Source organism: Oratosquilla oratoria, chromosome 11, assembly GCF_046742065.1.
Source record: "Oratosquilla oratoria isolate Oo_2021 chromosome 11, ASM4674206v1, whole genome shotgun sequence".
Lineage (NCBI taxonomy): Eukaryota > Metazoa > Arthropoda > Malacostraca > Stomatopoda > Squillidae > Oratosquilla > Oratosquilla oratoria.
Window position 1 is genome coordinate 64,983,897 of NC_134787.1, and position 14,725 is coordinate 64,998,621.

The 14,725-nt window shown below is 37.7% G+C and overlaps 1 protein-coding gene across 1 annotated transcript; it reads left to right on the forward strand.

The window, feature by feature from the left end:
- Positions 1-14,119, forward strand: Rrp40 (exosome complex component Rrp40). Its single transcript, XM_076193065.1, has 2 exons — positions 1-136; positions 13,279-14,119. Exons 1-2 carry the CDS (start codon positions 111-113, stop codon positions 13,991-13,993), a joined length of 741 nt encoding a protein of 246 aa, XP_076049180.1. The 5' UTR covers positions 1-110; the 3' UTR covers positions 13,994-14,119.
- The last annotated feature ends 606 nt before the right edge of the window (positions 14,120-14,725 follow it).

Here is a 14,725-nt window from a genome sequence, read left to right on the forward strand (position 1 = left end):
TTAGCTCTTTCCTGTCTGAGATGTTTACTAATACAAATCTTAGAATGTAAACACAAAACGTGAGAACAGCAACAAAATTTTGCAAGGACAGTCAGTTAGTTAAACTAAAAATGTCTAAAAAGAATAAAAGTTTCAGGTGAGTTACTGATTATTGCAGTTCTATTTTAAAATAAGAGTAACTGACATAATTGTACAGGAATACCGCCCTTGGGAAGGTACGTTTCTGCAAAGATTGTTTCACATGAATTTCAGCATGTGACTGGTGGTGTATTTCTGCTGCATGATCACTTATTGGAACTTGCTTCCCCTAATGCTTGCCCAGATGTTTCTAGAAGGTTAAAATATTTGGGTAAATTAAGACGAGTATCGCTGCCGCAGTGTAAACAAGATGTTCGGGCGCTTTGCCTTTGGCAGGTTATGGCAGAGAATCCACCAAAACAATACGCCACGTTTGAGCGTCCTTCGGTCACTTCTTACTATCCTCCTACACGTGTTGCTTTCTGACGCATTTTGTCTAATAAAATTATATGTGCACCCTAACCAATGTGACTAACCACATAATCCGATTGTACTACACTATCACAAGTTGATTTTTCACTTTCATTTTTGTATTTGAAGGATCAAATTTTCTGTGGAATGGTTAGGTTAGGGTCAGGACTATTAGGTTACGGACTATTGGATAACACAAATGTCATGTTAGATATCTGCTTTTGCATGATTCTGGAATTTTATCATTTATCTAAGACCTTGATAAAACTCTGGAATGCTGATTCTAGATATGTAATGAAATTTGGGTAAATTTTAGTTGTGCGCACCTATGTGATATAGCAATAGGAAATTAATAAGTTTAGTAAATCATAATAGATCAACATAATTTGTGATTTTCTTGGCAGAAATCAATTATAAAAGTTGTTAAAACCTGTTTACTAATGAATGAAGTTGCGGTGGCTGAATGATACCATGTTTGTTTTGATAGATGCTGAGGCTGAAGAAATGAAAGGATGATAAATTAGTCTATTCTAACATAACCTAACCTAACCTATTTAACCTAACCTATATTTAGTAATTCGGACCTCAAATTCTAAAGAACATCCTGGTCGTCATTGGCATTGTCACAGATATTGACGGCCTAATTATTATTGTACTTCAGGTAATTAACAGATGATGGCAGAACCCTGTGTTCTCTCATGAAGTCCAAGGAAGCCCTATTGTCTTTGTAAGAACGCTTATTAATGTCAACTGGAGTTGGAGAACACCTGGTCTGCAACGTTAAAGCTATTGTCTGACAGTGACTGGACTGGCATGGTGTCTGGACTGTATCCTATCGGCTTCGTTCGTTAGTAAATTTGCTTGTTACAAGGTTTTTTGTTTATTATTTCTGCCAAGAAAATCGTATATGACGTTCATGTATATTTACATAACTAATATTCAATCATTTAATGCCATATTGTGTAGGTGTGCACAACTAAAATAATAACGAAATATGCCCCGCAGTAAATCATGACCAAGTTACCACTAGGAACATTAGCTTTCATATTTGTTTGTGTTCAGAAATAGCAATTCTCCTTGTAGCATACTTTTTTGACTAATTATGTTTGCCACAGGTCTTCTGTAAGAGAGATTAAGGGAGATAAATTAATTGATCGATTTTAAGACCATAAAGTTTTTCTTTCTGTTATGATGTTGTAGTAAACTTTTATGCTATGGATTTTGCCAATTGAAAGATCTTTGAAGTTAGGAAATGACAGGAGTACTCTTGTCTGAACTTCCCAATATGAGTTGCTTTAATATCATACACAACTTTTATTCTAGCAGCTCAACAACACATACTGTTTGTGCTAGAGTAAACTACAACTACACCCTTGTCAAATTTAGTATTTCTCTGTGAAAGATCTATACTGGATACTCACTGGCCAAGTGGTTTAGATCATTATTACTTGCAGCAGAGGTCAAGGTGACAACTGTTTGAACCCTGCCTCGAGTGAAATGGACTGAGGGAAAGGTTCATTAAATTCCATGCTACAGAATAAGGGGCACTGGCCTAGCTTCTTGATAAGGGGAGTTTACAAAGTTAATCACATCAGTACGAGTCAAATTCTCGTCTGCAGCATTGGCTGCAGTATGTACAATTCATCACACTGCTTGCATTATAAAATATAGCCACTGCTGTATTACTATTCTCTTTTACTCTGAGTAATAATAGACACAGAAAATGTGATCAAAACTGTTCACAGAATTCGGGGTAACTCATATCCAAGTACAAAAAAAATATACAGGTAAACGTCGACTTACGATGGCATTAGGTTTCGATAGAGCCATCGTAAGACGATTTCATCGTAAGTCGATCCCCAATTTGTGTATCACTGTTCCGTGGTCACTGTACCTAGCCTACCTGTATATTAACCACCAGAGATACTGATTTTTGGCTATTAAACATGTACAGTAGTTTATTTAATTATTCTTATCCTTTTTACCATATTCAAACACTATAATATGTATTTTCAGTACGGAACTTAAATCTCGCGGGCAGCAGCCAGTGCCAGCCATATGACGTGACGTAATAATACTCGCATCATAAAATATAGTCACCGCTTATATCGATCGTTCTCTCTTTCACCCGCTAATTTTGAAAACCACAGAGAATGGGATTCAAGGCACATTTGAGAGAATGTAAAAACACAGGGGCGACTACAATAAATATAATCAAGACGCCGATATGGCAGCGTCGCGAATCCACTTGCTCCTCATGACGCCTACGTGTGCGGCACCGTATGGAAGGGGTTAAATTATCATATCGTCGTCGTCGTCATCGTAAAGTCGAACAATCGTAAGTCGCGGCCATCGTAAGTCGACGTTTACCTGTATACTCAAGATGCCAATGCCGGCAACCTTGTGTACCCACTCATGTCTCATGATGCCTACATAGGGCATGAAAATACTTGTGTAGATTATAACAGTGTTATGAATGAAACAGAATCTTTATAGTATTGCTAAGGGATCATGACAGGCACTTGGAAAATAAGCAATAGAGCTGGCTATCATCACCCTCGCTTCCATCAGGAGGTTCCTGAGAAGCTGACAATCTGGACTGGGCCCAGGATTTCTGTTCAAATTTAACTGACAGTTTCACACATGGAGAGTTAACAACCAGTGATTGCTTCTATCCTCGTACTACTTCCAGCCAGTGATATTGAAACAGACACACCAGTACAATAGAGACAACAGTCCAAATTAAAAAGAAAAAAAAAATGCCGTAAGCCACATTACTTCTAATGTGTCTGGGTTTGTTTAGTTGGTATTCCATTGTTCAGATGGCAGAACAGCCAAGGGCTGACTTGGTGAATTCATGGGTTGTGTTATTGGGACGAGTTGGTGTACCATGTTGGTCATGGGGCCTGGGGACTGTTGTCAGCTACTTTGGCCACTGTGGAGCATCAGGTTGTCCACTCATTGAAACTCAAGGCAACAATTGTTGTTGTTGTTGTTGTTGTTGTTGTTGTTGTTGTTATTATTATTATTATTTATTATTATTATTATTATTATTATTTATTATTATTATTTATTATTTATTATTATTATTTATTATTTATTATTATTATTTATTATTACCACCACCACCATGAGAGTGGAGCAGTTTATATTCAAGGTGAGTATGGAAAGGTAAGTGACCAGTTCATGTGCAAGTGTACAGGACTTTATTTATTTATTTTTGTACAAGAATAAAAAAATCACTTTGATTTGGCCAAGAAAAATGGGGTGAAGCGAGACAGTTGTAAAAACTTTTATATGGTAAATAAACATCTTACTTGCTGAATTTACTTGATAATGAATAAATTAAAATAATTTCAAACAAAAATACACATCTTTCAGACAACTATTGCCCCCCCCCCAATATACCAAGATGAATTTATATTCTGGGTAACTAGTAAGAAAACAAGAGAGAAAATTAACCTACTGCTAATTTCTGTAAGTGCTAGGAAAGTGGGTACATCATCCTGTGTAAGTCTGCACAAGCTTTATCAATCCCCCTAATTGTAAAAGGTATGGCTGATAGTGCCAGTGGTCCATTGATCAAATGTATCATATTACCTGATGAACATCATGTTTGGGCCAGTTGTACTGATTGTTCATCCTTTCTAAGAATTAATTGTTGTGCTGGTTTTCCCATCGTTTATAATTTGCTATGTATGCCAGACATTGCAATATAAAGGTAGTATAGAGCAGTCAGATACATGAATTACTGTATACTCATGCACCATGAGAGACCTATATTTCTTTTTTCCTTTGTTTACCAAAATTTCACAAATACAATTTCCAAGGCTCAAAATAGCAATATTTGAGAAAAGTATATTTATAACCTCATGTGCAGTACCCATGCATACCAGATGGTTGCACATATGTGTACAGATGCTGAGGTCCTCCATGAAGGTTATCTTGCACTCTACTGAGGGTCGTACTAATTTGAGACAAGTCTAAACTTAAGAAAACTAGCAACAACTACTTAGTAGATTCTGACAACAACAAAGTCTCAAAAAAAAAAAAAAGAGGTTAGCCTATCTGCAATTCATGTGAGAGTTTTAAGCCATCTTAAGAGATGACAGAATGATATAATGTTGCATTGAAATGTGGATGAAAGGGCATCAACAATGTTTTGAGTATCAGTTAATCAATCTATTACCCCTGGTCTCTTGCAGAAGACCCACACCCTCTAGGAAATGCAACAGCCTCCAGTTGAAGCCATAAGCCATTTATAGAAGAGATATTGTGTTGTTGTCTGGGTACTGTTAGTGTGAAGCATAGCAGGACAAGGTGTTCTTTGTTTTCTGTGTGGTGGATGAACCTGTGGCCAGGCTTATTCTATGAAGGTATTTTCTTAATGACAGATGATGTCCTGAGCACACTCATGCCAGTATGATTCTTATCAGGTGTGGGAAGGCTTTCTCTGTGGGTTGTTGTAGTGTTGAGTTTGATCCTCTTAAAGGGCTTCATTAGTTATATGTGTTTGTAGCTGCTATATTGAATCTGGTTGCCAATAAAATGGAACACCTGGGTGTCATCCTGCTTTTGTTGGCACATCATTAAAGATACTTTTTGAAATAAAGTGAATGTGTGGTTCCAATTACAGTGTTATACTCAACTGGTCACAGTATGGTAGTAATATTAAGGATTTGTTGATGCCCATTCACATTTTGTGTAAATCTTTCATTCTGCATGTGTATTACCTAGTTGTATTTTACGGGAAGGGGAGCTATGCTCGTGGAGTCCCGTCTTCATATCTCATTTTATCTAAACTATTTTTAAATTCATGTATTGTTTTTGCACACACCACTTTCTCATCTAACTTGTTCCAACTGTCTATTACTCTGTGAGGAAAGCTGTTCTTTTTCACATCTCTTCTATAGCTGTCTTTTTTTTATTTTCTTTCCGTGTCCTCTTGTATTTCTGTCATCCCATTTTATCAGATTCTCTCTATCAGTAATTTCTATGCCTTTCATGATTCTGTAAATAGCTATCAAATCTCCTCTCTCTCTTCTTTGCTCTAGTGTCTGTAGTTTAAGTTTTTGTAGTCTCTCTTCATATGATAGTTTTGAGAGTGTTGGTGCCAGTTTTGTGATTGCTCTTTGTATTCTTTCAAGTTTTTTTTATACATTTTTTTGTACTTGGTGACCATATCGTTGCTGCATATTCCAATCTTGGTCTTATCAGGGTGATTAGGATTTTCCTCACCATTTCTTCATCCAGGTATGTAAATGCCACTTTGATTGTTCTTATTGAATTATAAGTTTCTCCAAAAATCTTATTTATATGTTTCTCAGGTGACATATTATTCATAACAATGACTCCCAGGTCCTTCTCATTTTCTACTTTTTTTATTCCTTCTTCTCCCAAATTATATGATCCTGTTATTCTGTTTTTGCTTTTTCCAAATTCCATTATACTACACTTTTTTGTATTGAACTCCATCTCCCACTTCCTACTCCATTCTTGTACTTTATTTAGATCTCTCTGTAGTGATTCACAATCTTCTTCAGTTTTCACTCTTTTCAGTAGTTTTGCATCATCTGCAAAGAAGCTCATATAGCTTTCAATTCCTTCATCCATATCATTAATATATATAGCAAACATTATTGGGGCCAGAACTGTTCCCTGCGGGACACCGCTTATTACTTCATTCCATTTTGAGTGCTGATCTCTTATCACTACTCTCATTTTTCTTTCTTGCAAAAAGTCTTCCATCCAATTTACCTTGTATTCCTCCTTCATATTCTAATTTCTTAAGCAACTTCTTATGTGGTACTTTGTCAAAAGCTTTTTTTAGGTCTAGAAATGCACAATCAGCCCATCCATCTCTTTCTTGTATTATATCTATTAGCCTTGAATAGAAACATATTAAATTGGTGACGCATGATCGTCCTTGTCTGAATCCAAATTGCCTTGGATTTAGTACGTTGTTTTTTTCCAAGTATTTTACCCATCTACTTTTGATAATTCTTTCACAAATTTTTGCTCTTGTACTTGTTAGAGAGACTGGTCTATAGTTGGTAGGTTCTTCTTTATTTCCTCCTTTATATATAGGTACTATATTTGCTTTTTTCCAATCTTCTGGAACTTTTCCTTCTTTTAAGGAACTGCTTATTATGCTATGTATTTTGTCTGCCAGTTCATTCCTGCATTCTTTCAGAATCCAGTTTGCTATTTCATCTGGCCCATGCGATTTTCTGACATCAAAATTACCCAAGTGTGTCAATATTTCATTCTTTGTTACTTCTATTTCTTCCATAGGGGGGACTTTTTCTTTCCACTCAATCTCTTCAGGTTGTATATTTTCCCTTGTAAACACTGATTTAAAATGTTTGTTCATAATTTCTGCCATTTCCATTTCCTCAGTGTATTCAACTCCTCCTTGTCTTAATTTCTCCAAGTCTTGTTTGTTTTTCAGTTTATTGTTTACAAATCTGTAGAATAGTTTTGGTTGATCTTTACACTTTTCTATAACATCTTTTTCATATTTTCTTTTTTCCTCTCTGCACTTTTGTACATATTCATTTCTATAACCAGTATATATTTTCCATTTTTCAGGTCTTCTGTCTTTTTTCCATCTGGTCCAGGCTTTGTCTCTTTTGTCTTTTAACTCCCTACAACTTTTGTTGTACCAGCATTTTACATATTCTTTTTCTTGTTTTTGTCTTGGGACATACTTTTCCACTCCTTTTTTGTAAATTTTTGTCAAAATATTCCATTTCTCTTCCACTGATGTTTCTTCTTTGTATATTTCTTCCCAGTTTTCTTGTTGGAAGAATTCTCTTATTTTATCAAAGTTTGTTTTTTCATACATTCTTCCTTTTCTATATTGTTCATTTCTTTTCATATATTTTTCTTCATTAAGTTCCAGTTCAATCAATATGTGGTCACTTTTACCTATTGGTGTTTTATATTCAATCTTGTCCACTATTCTAGGTTCAGATGTAATTATTAAGTCTAGCCTCGATGGTTCTTCTTCATTTCTATACCTAGTGTTCTCTTGTATCCATTGTGTCATTGAATGGTCAGTAATCATCTCAAGTAGAGCATTTCCCCATGAGTCATCACCACTCTTTACTGTCATTTCTTCCCAGCAGATTTCTTTGCAATTAAAGTCGCCCATCATAACTATTCTTCCTCCGTCTTCCATTATTTTAGTTAATGCTATCTTTGTGTCCTCTAACATACTTTTATGTTCACTCTCCTCCCATGAGGCTGTTTTCGGAGGCACATAATTGATCACAAATTTTCTGCTCTTCTTATCTCGGTCTTCCACTTCTATCATAATCATCTCTACTGTATTCTTTCCATATATGACACCTTTCACGTTTATATCCTTCTTAGTCAGGAACATAACTCCACCCCCTTGTTTTTTCTCTCTGTTTCTAATCCAATAATTGTATGCATCATGTCCTACACTGTTGGGTGGTAGTGGGCCTTTTAATTTTGTTTCTACAATTCCCATTATGTCCGGTTCTTTTTCTTTCAAATAATCATTCAGTTCATTCAATCCTGTTATCAATCCATCTATATTTGTGTAAGACGCTCTTAGTTTTCTGCCACTTCCATTGTGTTCTCTGTTTCCCTTATTTTTTCTTTAGTATGTCGAACTGCCTTATTTTCATGTTCACTACTCTCCAATAGAATCTCTCTTTCTCTGACTCCGTTCTTTCCTCGTTTTTTGCCTTAGCTTCAATTCTTTTCTGCTTTTCTGCCTCTCTTTCCTCCTTATTCATTTCTCTTTTTATCCATACCTTTTTATATTGATCATTTGTTGCTAGTTTCCCTGTTCTGGATAGAATTTTCTCTGCCGTTGTTTGTGACCTGAATTTAATCTTAATTGGTCTGGTCTTATCTGTACTATATTTTCCGAGTCTGAATTTTTCCTCAATTTCCTTTATAATTTCTGGTTCATCTTCCTGGACTAATTTTAATAAACTGCTTACTCTTTCATTTTCCTCCTTGATTCTTGCGGTTCTATCTGGGTTATGTTTCTCTTCCATTCCTAATATAATTATACATTTCTTTTTGTCAGCTAATTCTCTTACTATATTCTCCTTCTGTCTCATCACTTTAATAACTGAGTCTTCATTATGTTCTTTCAATTGCTGTTTGACTATGTCAGTGAATGAAACCTTATTCCCTTCTTGGGTTGTTCTCCAATTTTTAGCTTCTGTAGCTATTTTCTCTCTGTTTTCATTACTATTCTTCTTCAATTTCTCATTCTCCTCCTTTACATTTCCTAACTGTCTTTTTAGGTCCTCTATTTCTTCAGTTAAGTTTCTGTTAGCCTTCTCTAGTTGTTCCAACCTTTCAATTCTCTGGAAAATGGAGTCAACATTACCTAACTTACATTCCAAGTCCTCGATCACCTTATCAACTCTCTCCTCTAGTCTTATCAGTCGGGGGGGAGGGGGGGTTGTGTCCCCCCCACCCTCTTTAAATCCCTGGAACATATTCTCGTCACTTTCTACTGTATTGCTCCTCTCTATACTTCTAATCTTTACATTTTTATTAGACATTTCATCCTCACTCAGTCTTTTGTTTACCTTTCGCTTGTCTGGCTGGGCCAAGTCTACTCCCTCCTCATTTCCTTCCATTTCCCTCAGTAATCCCTCCCCTTTTCCTCTTTCCCTACTTTCCCACTACTCCACGAGCAATTTCCCCCCCACCCTGTAAAAACACTAGGCACTTCTCTTTGCGTTGGGATCCACAGACTTCAGTTTTCTTCAGAACGTCATCCAAGCCGTCCATTCGCTGAAGTGTGTGTGTGTGTGTGTGTGTGTATACATATATATATTCCATTCCCCTCCACCCTCCTCCCTCCCTCTTATCTTGGCACCTCCTGGATGACGGGTCATCCCTGCATCCTGTCCACTACCCTGGGTCAGAAGCTTCGGCGACCCCCCCCCCCTCTCCATCCCCTCGTGCAGAAAAGGAGAAGATGGGGGAGAAATCCCATCGAGCTGTGTCAAATTTTTTCTCATACATACTTCCTCACTCCCCCTCATGCATCACAGCTTCATCCATACACAACCCTTTTCCACTCACCCCTATCTTCAGTCCTCTCCCGTCCTTCCTCCACAGACATTCCTCTCTTTTGTAATGCCCCTTTCACCCCATCCATCCATCTCATCCCAGGACACCCCCTCATATTCACCCCTTCTACCTCTGCCTTCCACACTTCTTTTACTAATCTTTCTTCACTCATTCTTTCCATGTGTCCAAACCATCCCAATACTCTTTCATCAACCCCATCTCCCAGCTCCCTTTCCACCCCTGTTCTCCTCCTCACCTCCTCATTTCTCACTCTATCTAGCCTATTACATACATATACCAAAGGCTTTTTCCCCCTACATGGGGGGTAGCCAAAAAGAAAAAGGCATAGAAACCACTCCCACCCATTCCTTTTCCTATATATTCCACTCCCCTCCACCCTCCTCCCTCCCTCTTATCTTGGCACCTCCTGGATGACGGGTCATCCCTGTATCCTGTCCACTGCCCTGGGTCAGAAGCAGTTTCGCAAGACACAGCGCATCCACAGCAAGGCTGCTTCATAAATTCGGTGACCCCACCCCTCTCCGTCCCCTCATGCAGAAAAGGAGAAGATGGGGAGAAGTCCCTTCCGGCTGCGTCAATTTTTTTTCTCATACATACTTCCTCCCAACTCCCTTTCCACCCCTGTTCTCCTCCTCACCTCCTCATTTCTCACCCTATCTAGCCTAGTAACCCCTATCATGCTTCTCAGACATTTCATCTCAAACACATTCAAATTCCATCTCGCTTCCTCTCTAATGTTCCATGCTTCTGCCCTGTACAATGCTGTTAGCACAATCACTCCTTCATATAACCTCCTCTTAGCATCCATTCCCAGATGTCTATTTCTCATTACACTTTTCATTCCACCAAAGCATTTACTTGCTCTCAGTCTACATTCTACCTCCACCCCCACTCCTCCCTCTCCTGCCACATTCGCACCCAAGTATCTAAAACTATCCACTTCCCTCAGTCTTTCACCCTTAATGCTCACCTCCAGCCTGCTGTCACTCTCCCTTTGTACATCTCAACACCTTACTTTCGCCCACATTTATCGTCAGCTTCCTTCTTTCACTCACCTTCTCAAACTCTGTCACTAACTTCCTCAATCCCTCCTCTGATCCTGCTACAAGGGCAGTGTTGTCAGCAAACAACAACTGGCTCACCTCCCACTTTTTTCCATTTTCTTTAACCATCTCCAACCCCTGACCCACTACCCTTGCATTAACCTCTCACACCACCCCATCCATGTAAAGATTGAACAGCCAGGGCGACATAACACATCCCTGACGAAGTCCCACCTTTACCTCAAACCATTCACTCTCCATTTCTTATCCCAACACAAGCTCTACTACTCATGTAAAAACTCTTGACTCCTCTTAACAGCTTTCCTCCTATCCCATATGTCTGCTGTACCTCCCACAGTGCCCTCCTGTCTACCCTGTCGTAAGCCTTTTCCAGATCCATAAAAGCCCAAAAAACATCCTTATCTTTTCCTATAGCTTTCTCACATATCTGTCTTACCACAAAAATCTGATCTGCACAACCCATACCTGTCCTAAATCCACACTGTTCCTCACCAATTACTCCCTCTGTTCCTCACCAATTACTCCCTCTGTTCCTCTCCTAATCCTCTCAATCAAAACCCTCCCATATGCCTTCCCAACTACACTCAACAAGCTGATCCCTCTGTAACTACTACACTCACACTTGTCCCCCTTTCCCTTGTAAAGCGGAACTATATGGACACTCCTCCAGTCCTCCGGCACTCTACACTTTCTCCAGCAAACATTAAATAACCTCACCAGCCAGTCCACCAGACAATTATAGAAGAGACCTGAAAAAGAACAGCTTTCCCCAGAGGATAATGTACATTTGGAACAGGTTAGATGAGAATGTGGTGTGTGCAAAAACGATACACGAATTTAAAAACGGTCTAGATAAAACGAGATATGGAAATGGGACACCATGAGCATAGCTCTCTTTCCTGTAAAATACAATTAGGTAAATACAACTAGCTAAATACACACACACATACACACTGGGAGAAGAAAGTATAAAAAAAGTTGAAAATGAGAAGGACCTGGGAGTCATTGTTATGAATAATATGTCACCTTAGAAACAAATAAGATTTTTGGTGAAACTTATAATTTAATAAGAACAATCAAAGTGGCATTTACATACCTGGATGAAGAAATGGTAAAGAAAATACTAATCACTGATAAGACCAAGATTGGAATATGCAGCAACGATGTGGTCACCAAGTACAAAAAAATGTATAAAAAAAACTTGAAAGAATACAAAGAGCAATTACAAAATTGGCACCAACACTCTCAAAACTATCATATGAAGAAAGACTAGCAAAACTTGAGCTACAGACACTAGAGCAAAGAAGAGAGGATATTTGATAGCTATTTACAGAATCATGAAAGGGATAGAAATTATTGATAGAGAGGATCTAATAAAATGGGATGATATAAATACAAAAGGACACGGAAAGAAAATCAAGAAAGACATCTATAGAAGAGATCTGAAAAAGAACAGCTTTCCTCACAGAGTGACAGTTGGAACAAGTTAGATGAGAAAGTGGTGTGTGCAAAAACAATACATCAATTTAAAAATAGTTTAGATAAAATGAGATATGAAGACGGGACACCACGAGCATAGCTCCCCTTCCCGTAAAATACAACTAGGTAAATACACACACAAACTAGAAAGAATACAGAGAGCAACAACAAAGTTGGCACCAGCTCTTTCCAAATTAACATAAGAACAAAGATTATTGAAGTAAGAACTACCAACACTAGAGCAAAGAAGAGAAAGGGGTGATCTACTGACTATAGAATCATGAAAGGAATGGAAATCCTTGACAGAAAAGATTTACTAAAAAATGACAATGGAAAAACAAGAGGTCATGAAAAGAAACTCAAAAAGGACAACTATAGAAGAGATAGGAAAAAGAATAGCTTCCCACACAGAATGCTGGATATATGGAATAACTTAGATGAAAAAACAATGTGTGTAAATAAAATACTATTCACGATTTTAAGAATAAACTTAATGCTGAAAGATACAAACACGGGTCACCACGAGCATAGCTCCCTTCCCGTATAATACAACTAGGTAAAATACACACACCTCGTTAAGAGTGATGGCTAATTGTGTGCTTTTTTCCTAAGAGTGTTTTTCATAACACACAACTAGTTGTCATGAGGTATGCATAAGATAAAATCTGCCCATATATACCATTAAAATAAATATATATATATATATAATTGTATGTGTTTCAGTAATTTTGTAACAGATTCTTGGCTTTCTCTAAAGACTTTAGTTTCTCTAAGGAGTTTAAGAAATTTATGGAGGAGACTTCTATAATTACTGTTGACATTTTGTGGATATTTGCACATTATCAAGACTGTTAAAATGAGGAACTGTATATGCTTTAAATGTAGTTTATGTGGATATATTTCCTAGGGAAGGACACTTGGTGTGGTGACTTAGTATGCATCTGTGTAGTGACTTGGTGTCCATCTGGAAATGATTTTAATATGCATTTTTCTTCTGTGCTTTGTTTAGGGGATGTACCTTTTATGTTATGAGTGCTTCTGCTATAACTAAATTTCTTTTGTTGTGGTGTTCGATTGTTGTAGCTTCAGCTGTATCTTGCTGATTGATGTCTTTTTTATTTATGGATTTCTAAGTAAAAATTTTCTCTTTCAGTTCTGGAAATGTAGAAAGCCTACAGACTGTTCTTCCAGGGGATGTTGTTCTTCAGCTCAACTTGGATGTGGTTGAAAAAGTTTTAGTTGGACCTGGACTTAAACTTTTGAATGGAGTAGTTCAAGCAACTAAACCAGGGATCCTAAAGAAAGATGGTAGAAACATGTACTATGTTGACATACACCATAAACGTTATATACCACAGAGGCGTGAATTCATAATTGGTATAGTTCTTAAGAAAAGGGGAGACAATTATATGGTTGACATTGGAAGTAGTGAAGCTGCCACTATTTCTTACCTTTCCTTTGAAAATGCTTCAAAGAAAACCAGGAAAGAAATGAAACCTGGTGATCTCCTTTATGCTCAGATTATCAGAGCAGACAAGGACACAGAACCCGAGCTAGTGTGTATAGATTTATACAGCCGTGCTGTTGGAATGGGCTCACTTCCAGAAGGAGGTTTGATTATGACAGTTCCTCTTCATGTTGCACGCAGTATCATAAGTCCCAAAAATCCATTCCTTTTAGAGTTATCAAAGTATATTAACTACTCCATTGTAGTAGGATTTAATGGCAGAATATGGGTAAAGGCTGATAAAGAAACGGAGATGTTAGCTGTTATGCATTGTGTTGAGCTTTTAGAACATGTTAGCCTTGAGGAAGCGATCAAAATGGTTCCTCGTCTTGTCAGTTCCATCATGAGTATGGGAGTCTAAGAAAAGGGATAGTTTAAGAAGTATTTTGGTTTAGAAGATGAGTTACAATTAAACATAAGATTATGGAAAAGAAAAATTGATCTTTCCCTGTAAAAGCTCTTTGAATAAAGTTATTATTATTTGTTTTATGATATTTTGATGCAGCCTAAAGTGATTTCTTTCTGTCTTCTCTTTTCTGCATGAGGGGACAGAGAAGTAGGGGTTGCCAATTGAATGAAGTGGCCTTGCTGTGGATGTGCTGTGTCTTGCTACATTGCTTCTGACCCAGGGCATTGGGCAAGATGCAAGTCTGTCATCCAAGAGGAACCAAAAAAGATGGAGGGAGTGGTGATAAATGGGAGTGGAGTATGTAGGGATGAAACGGGTGTGAGTGGATTCATGCTGTTGACTTTGGCTATCTCCCTTGTGAGGGGAAAAATGCCCTTGGTGTATGTATGTATTATTTGTTTTATTTCTGTTAAGAAGTAACCAGCTTTATCAATTGGAAATGTCATGTTACAAGGGGAAAAGAAACCATGCAATACATTGGTGGAGCAGTTGGAAGCGTGCTGGCTTTGCATTCACTTAGATGTAGGTTCAAATGTTGTGCTTCTCTTGGATTCCCAGCAGTGACTGTTGCCTGGCCTAACAGTCTGAGCACATAGATCAAAGGTAAAAGCTTTTGCTGCAACTATGCACCTCTTGGCATAAGCTCCTGATCACATTACAGTATGCTTAATTTTGTTTTTATTA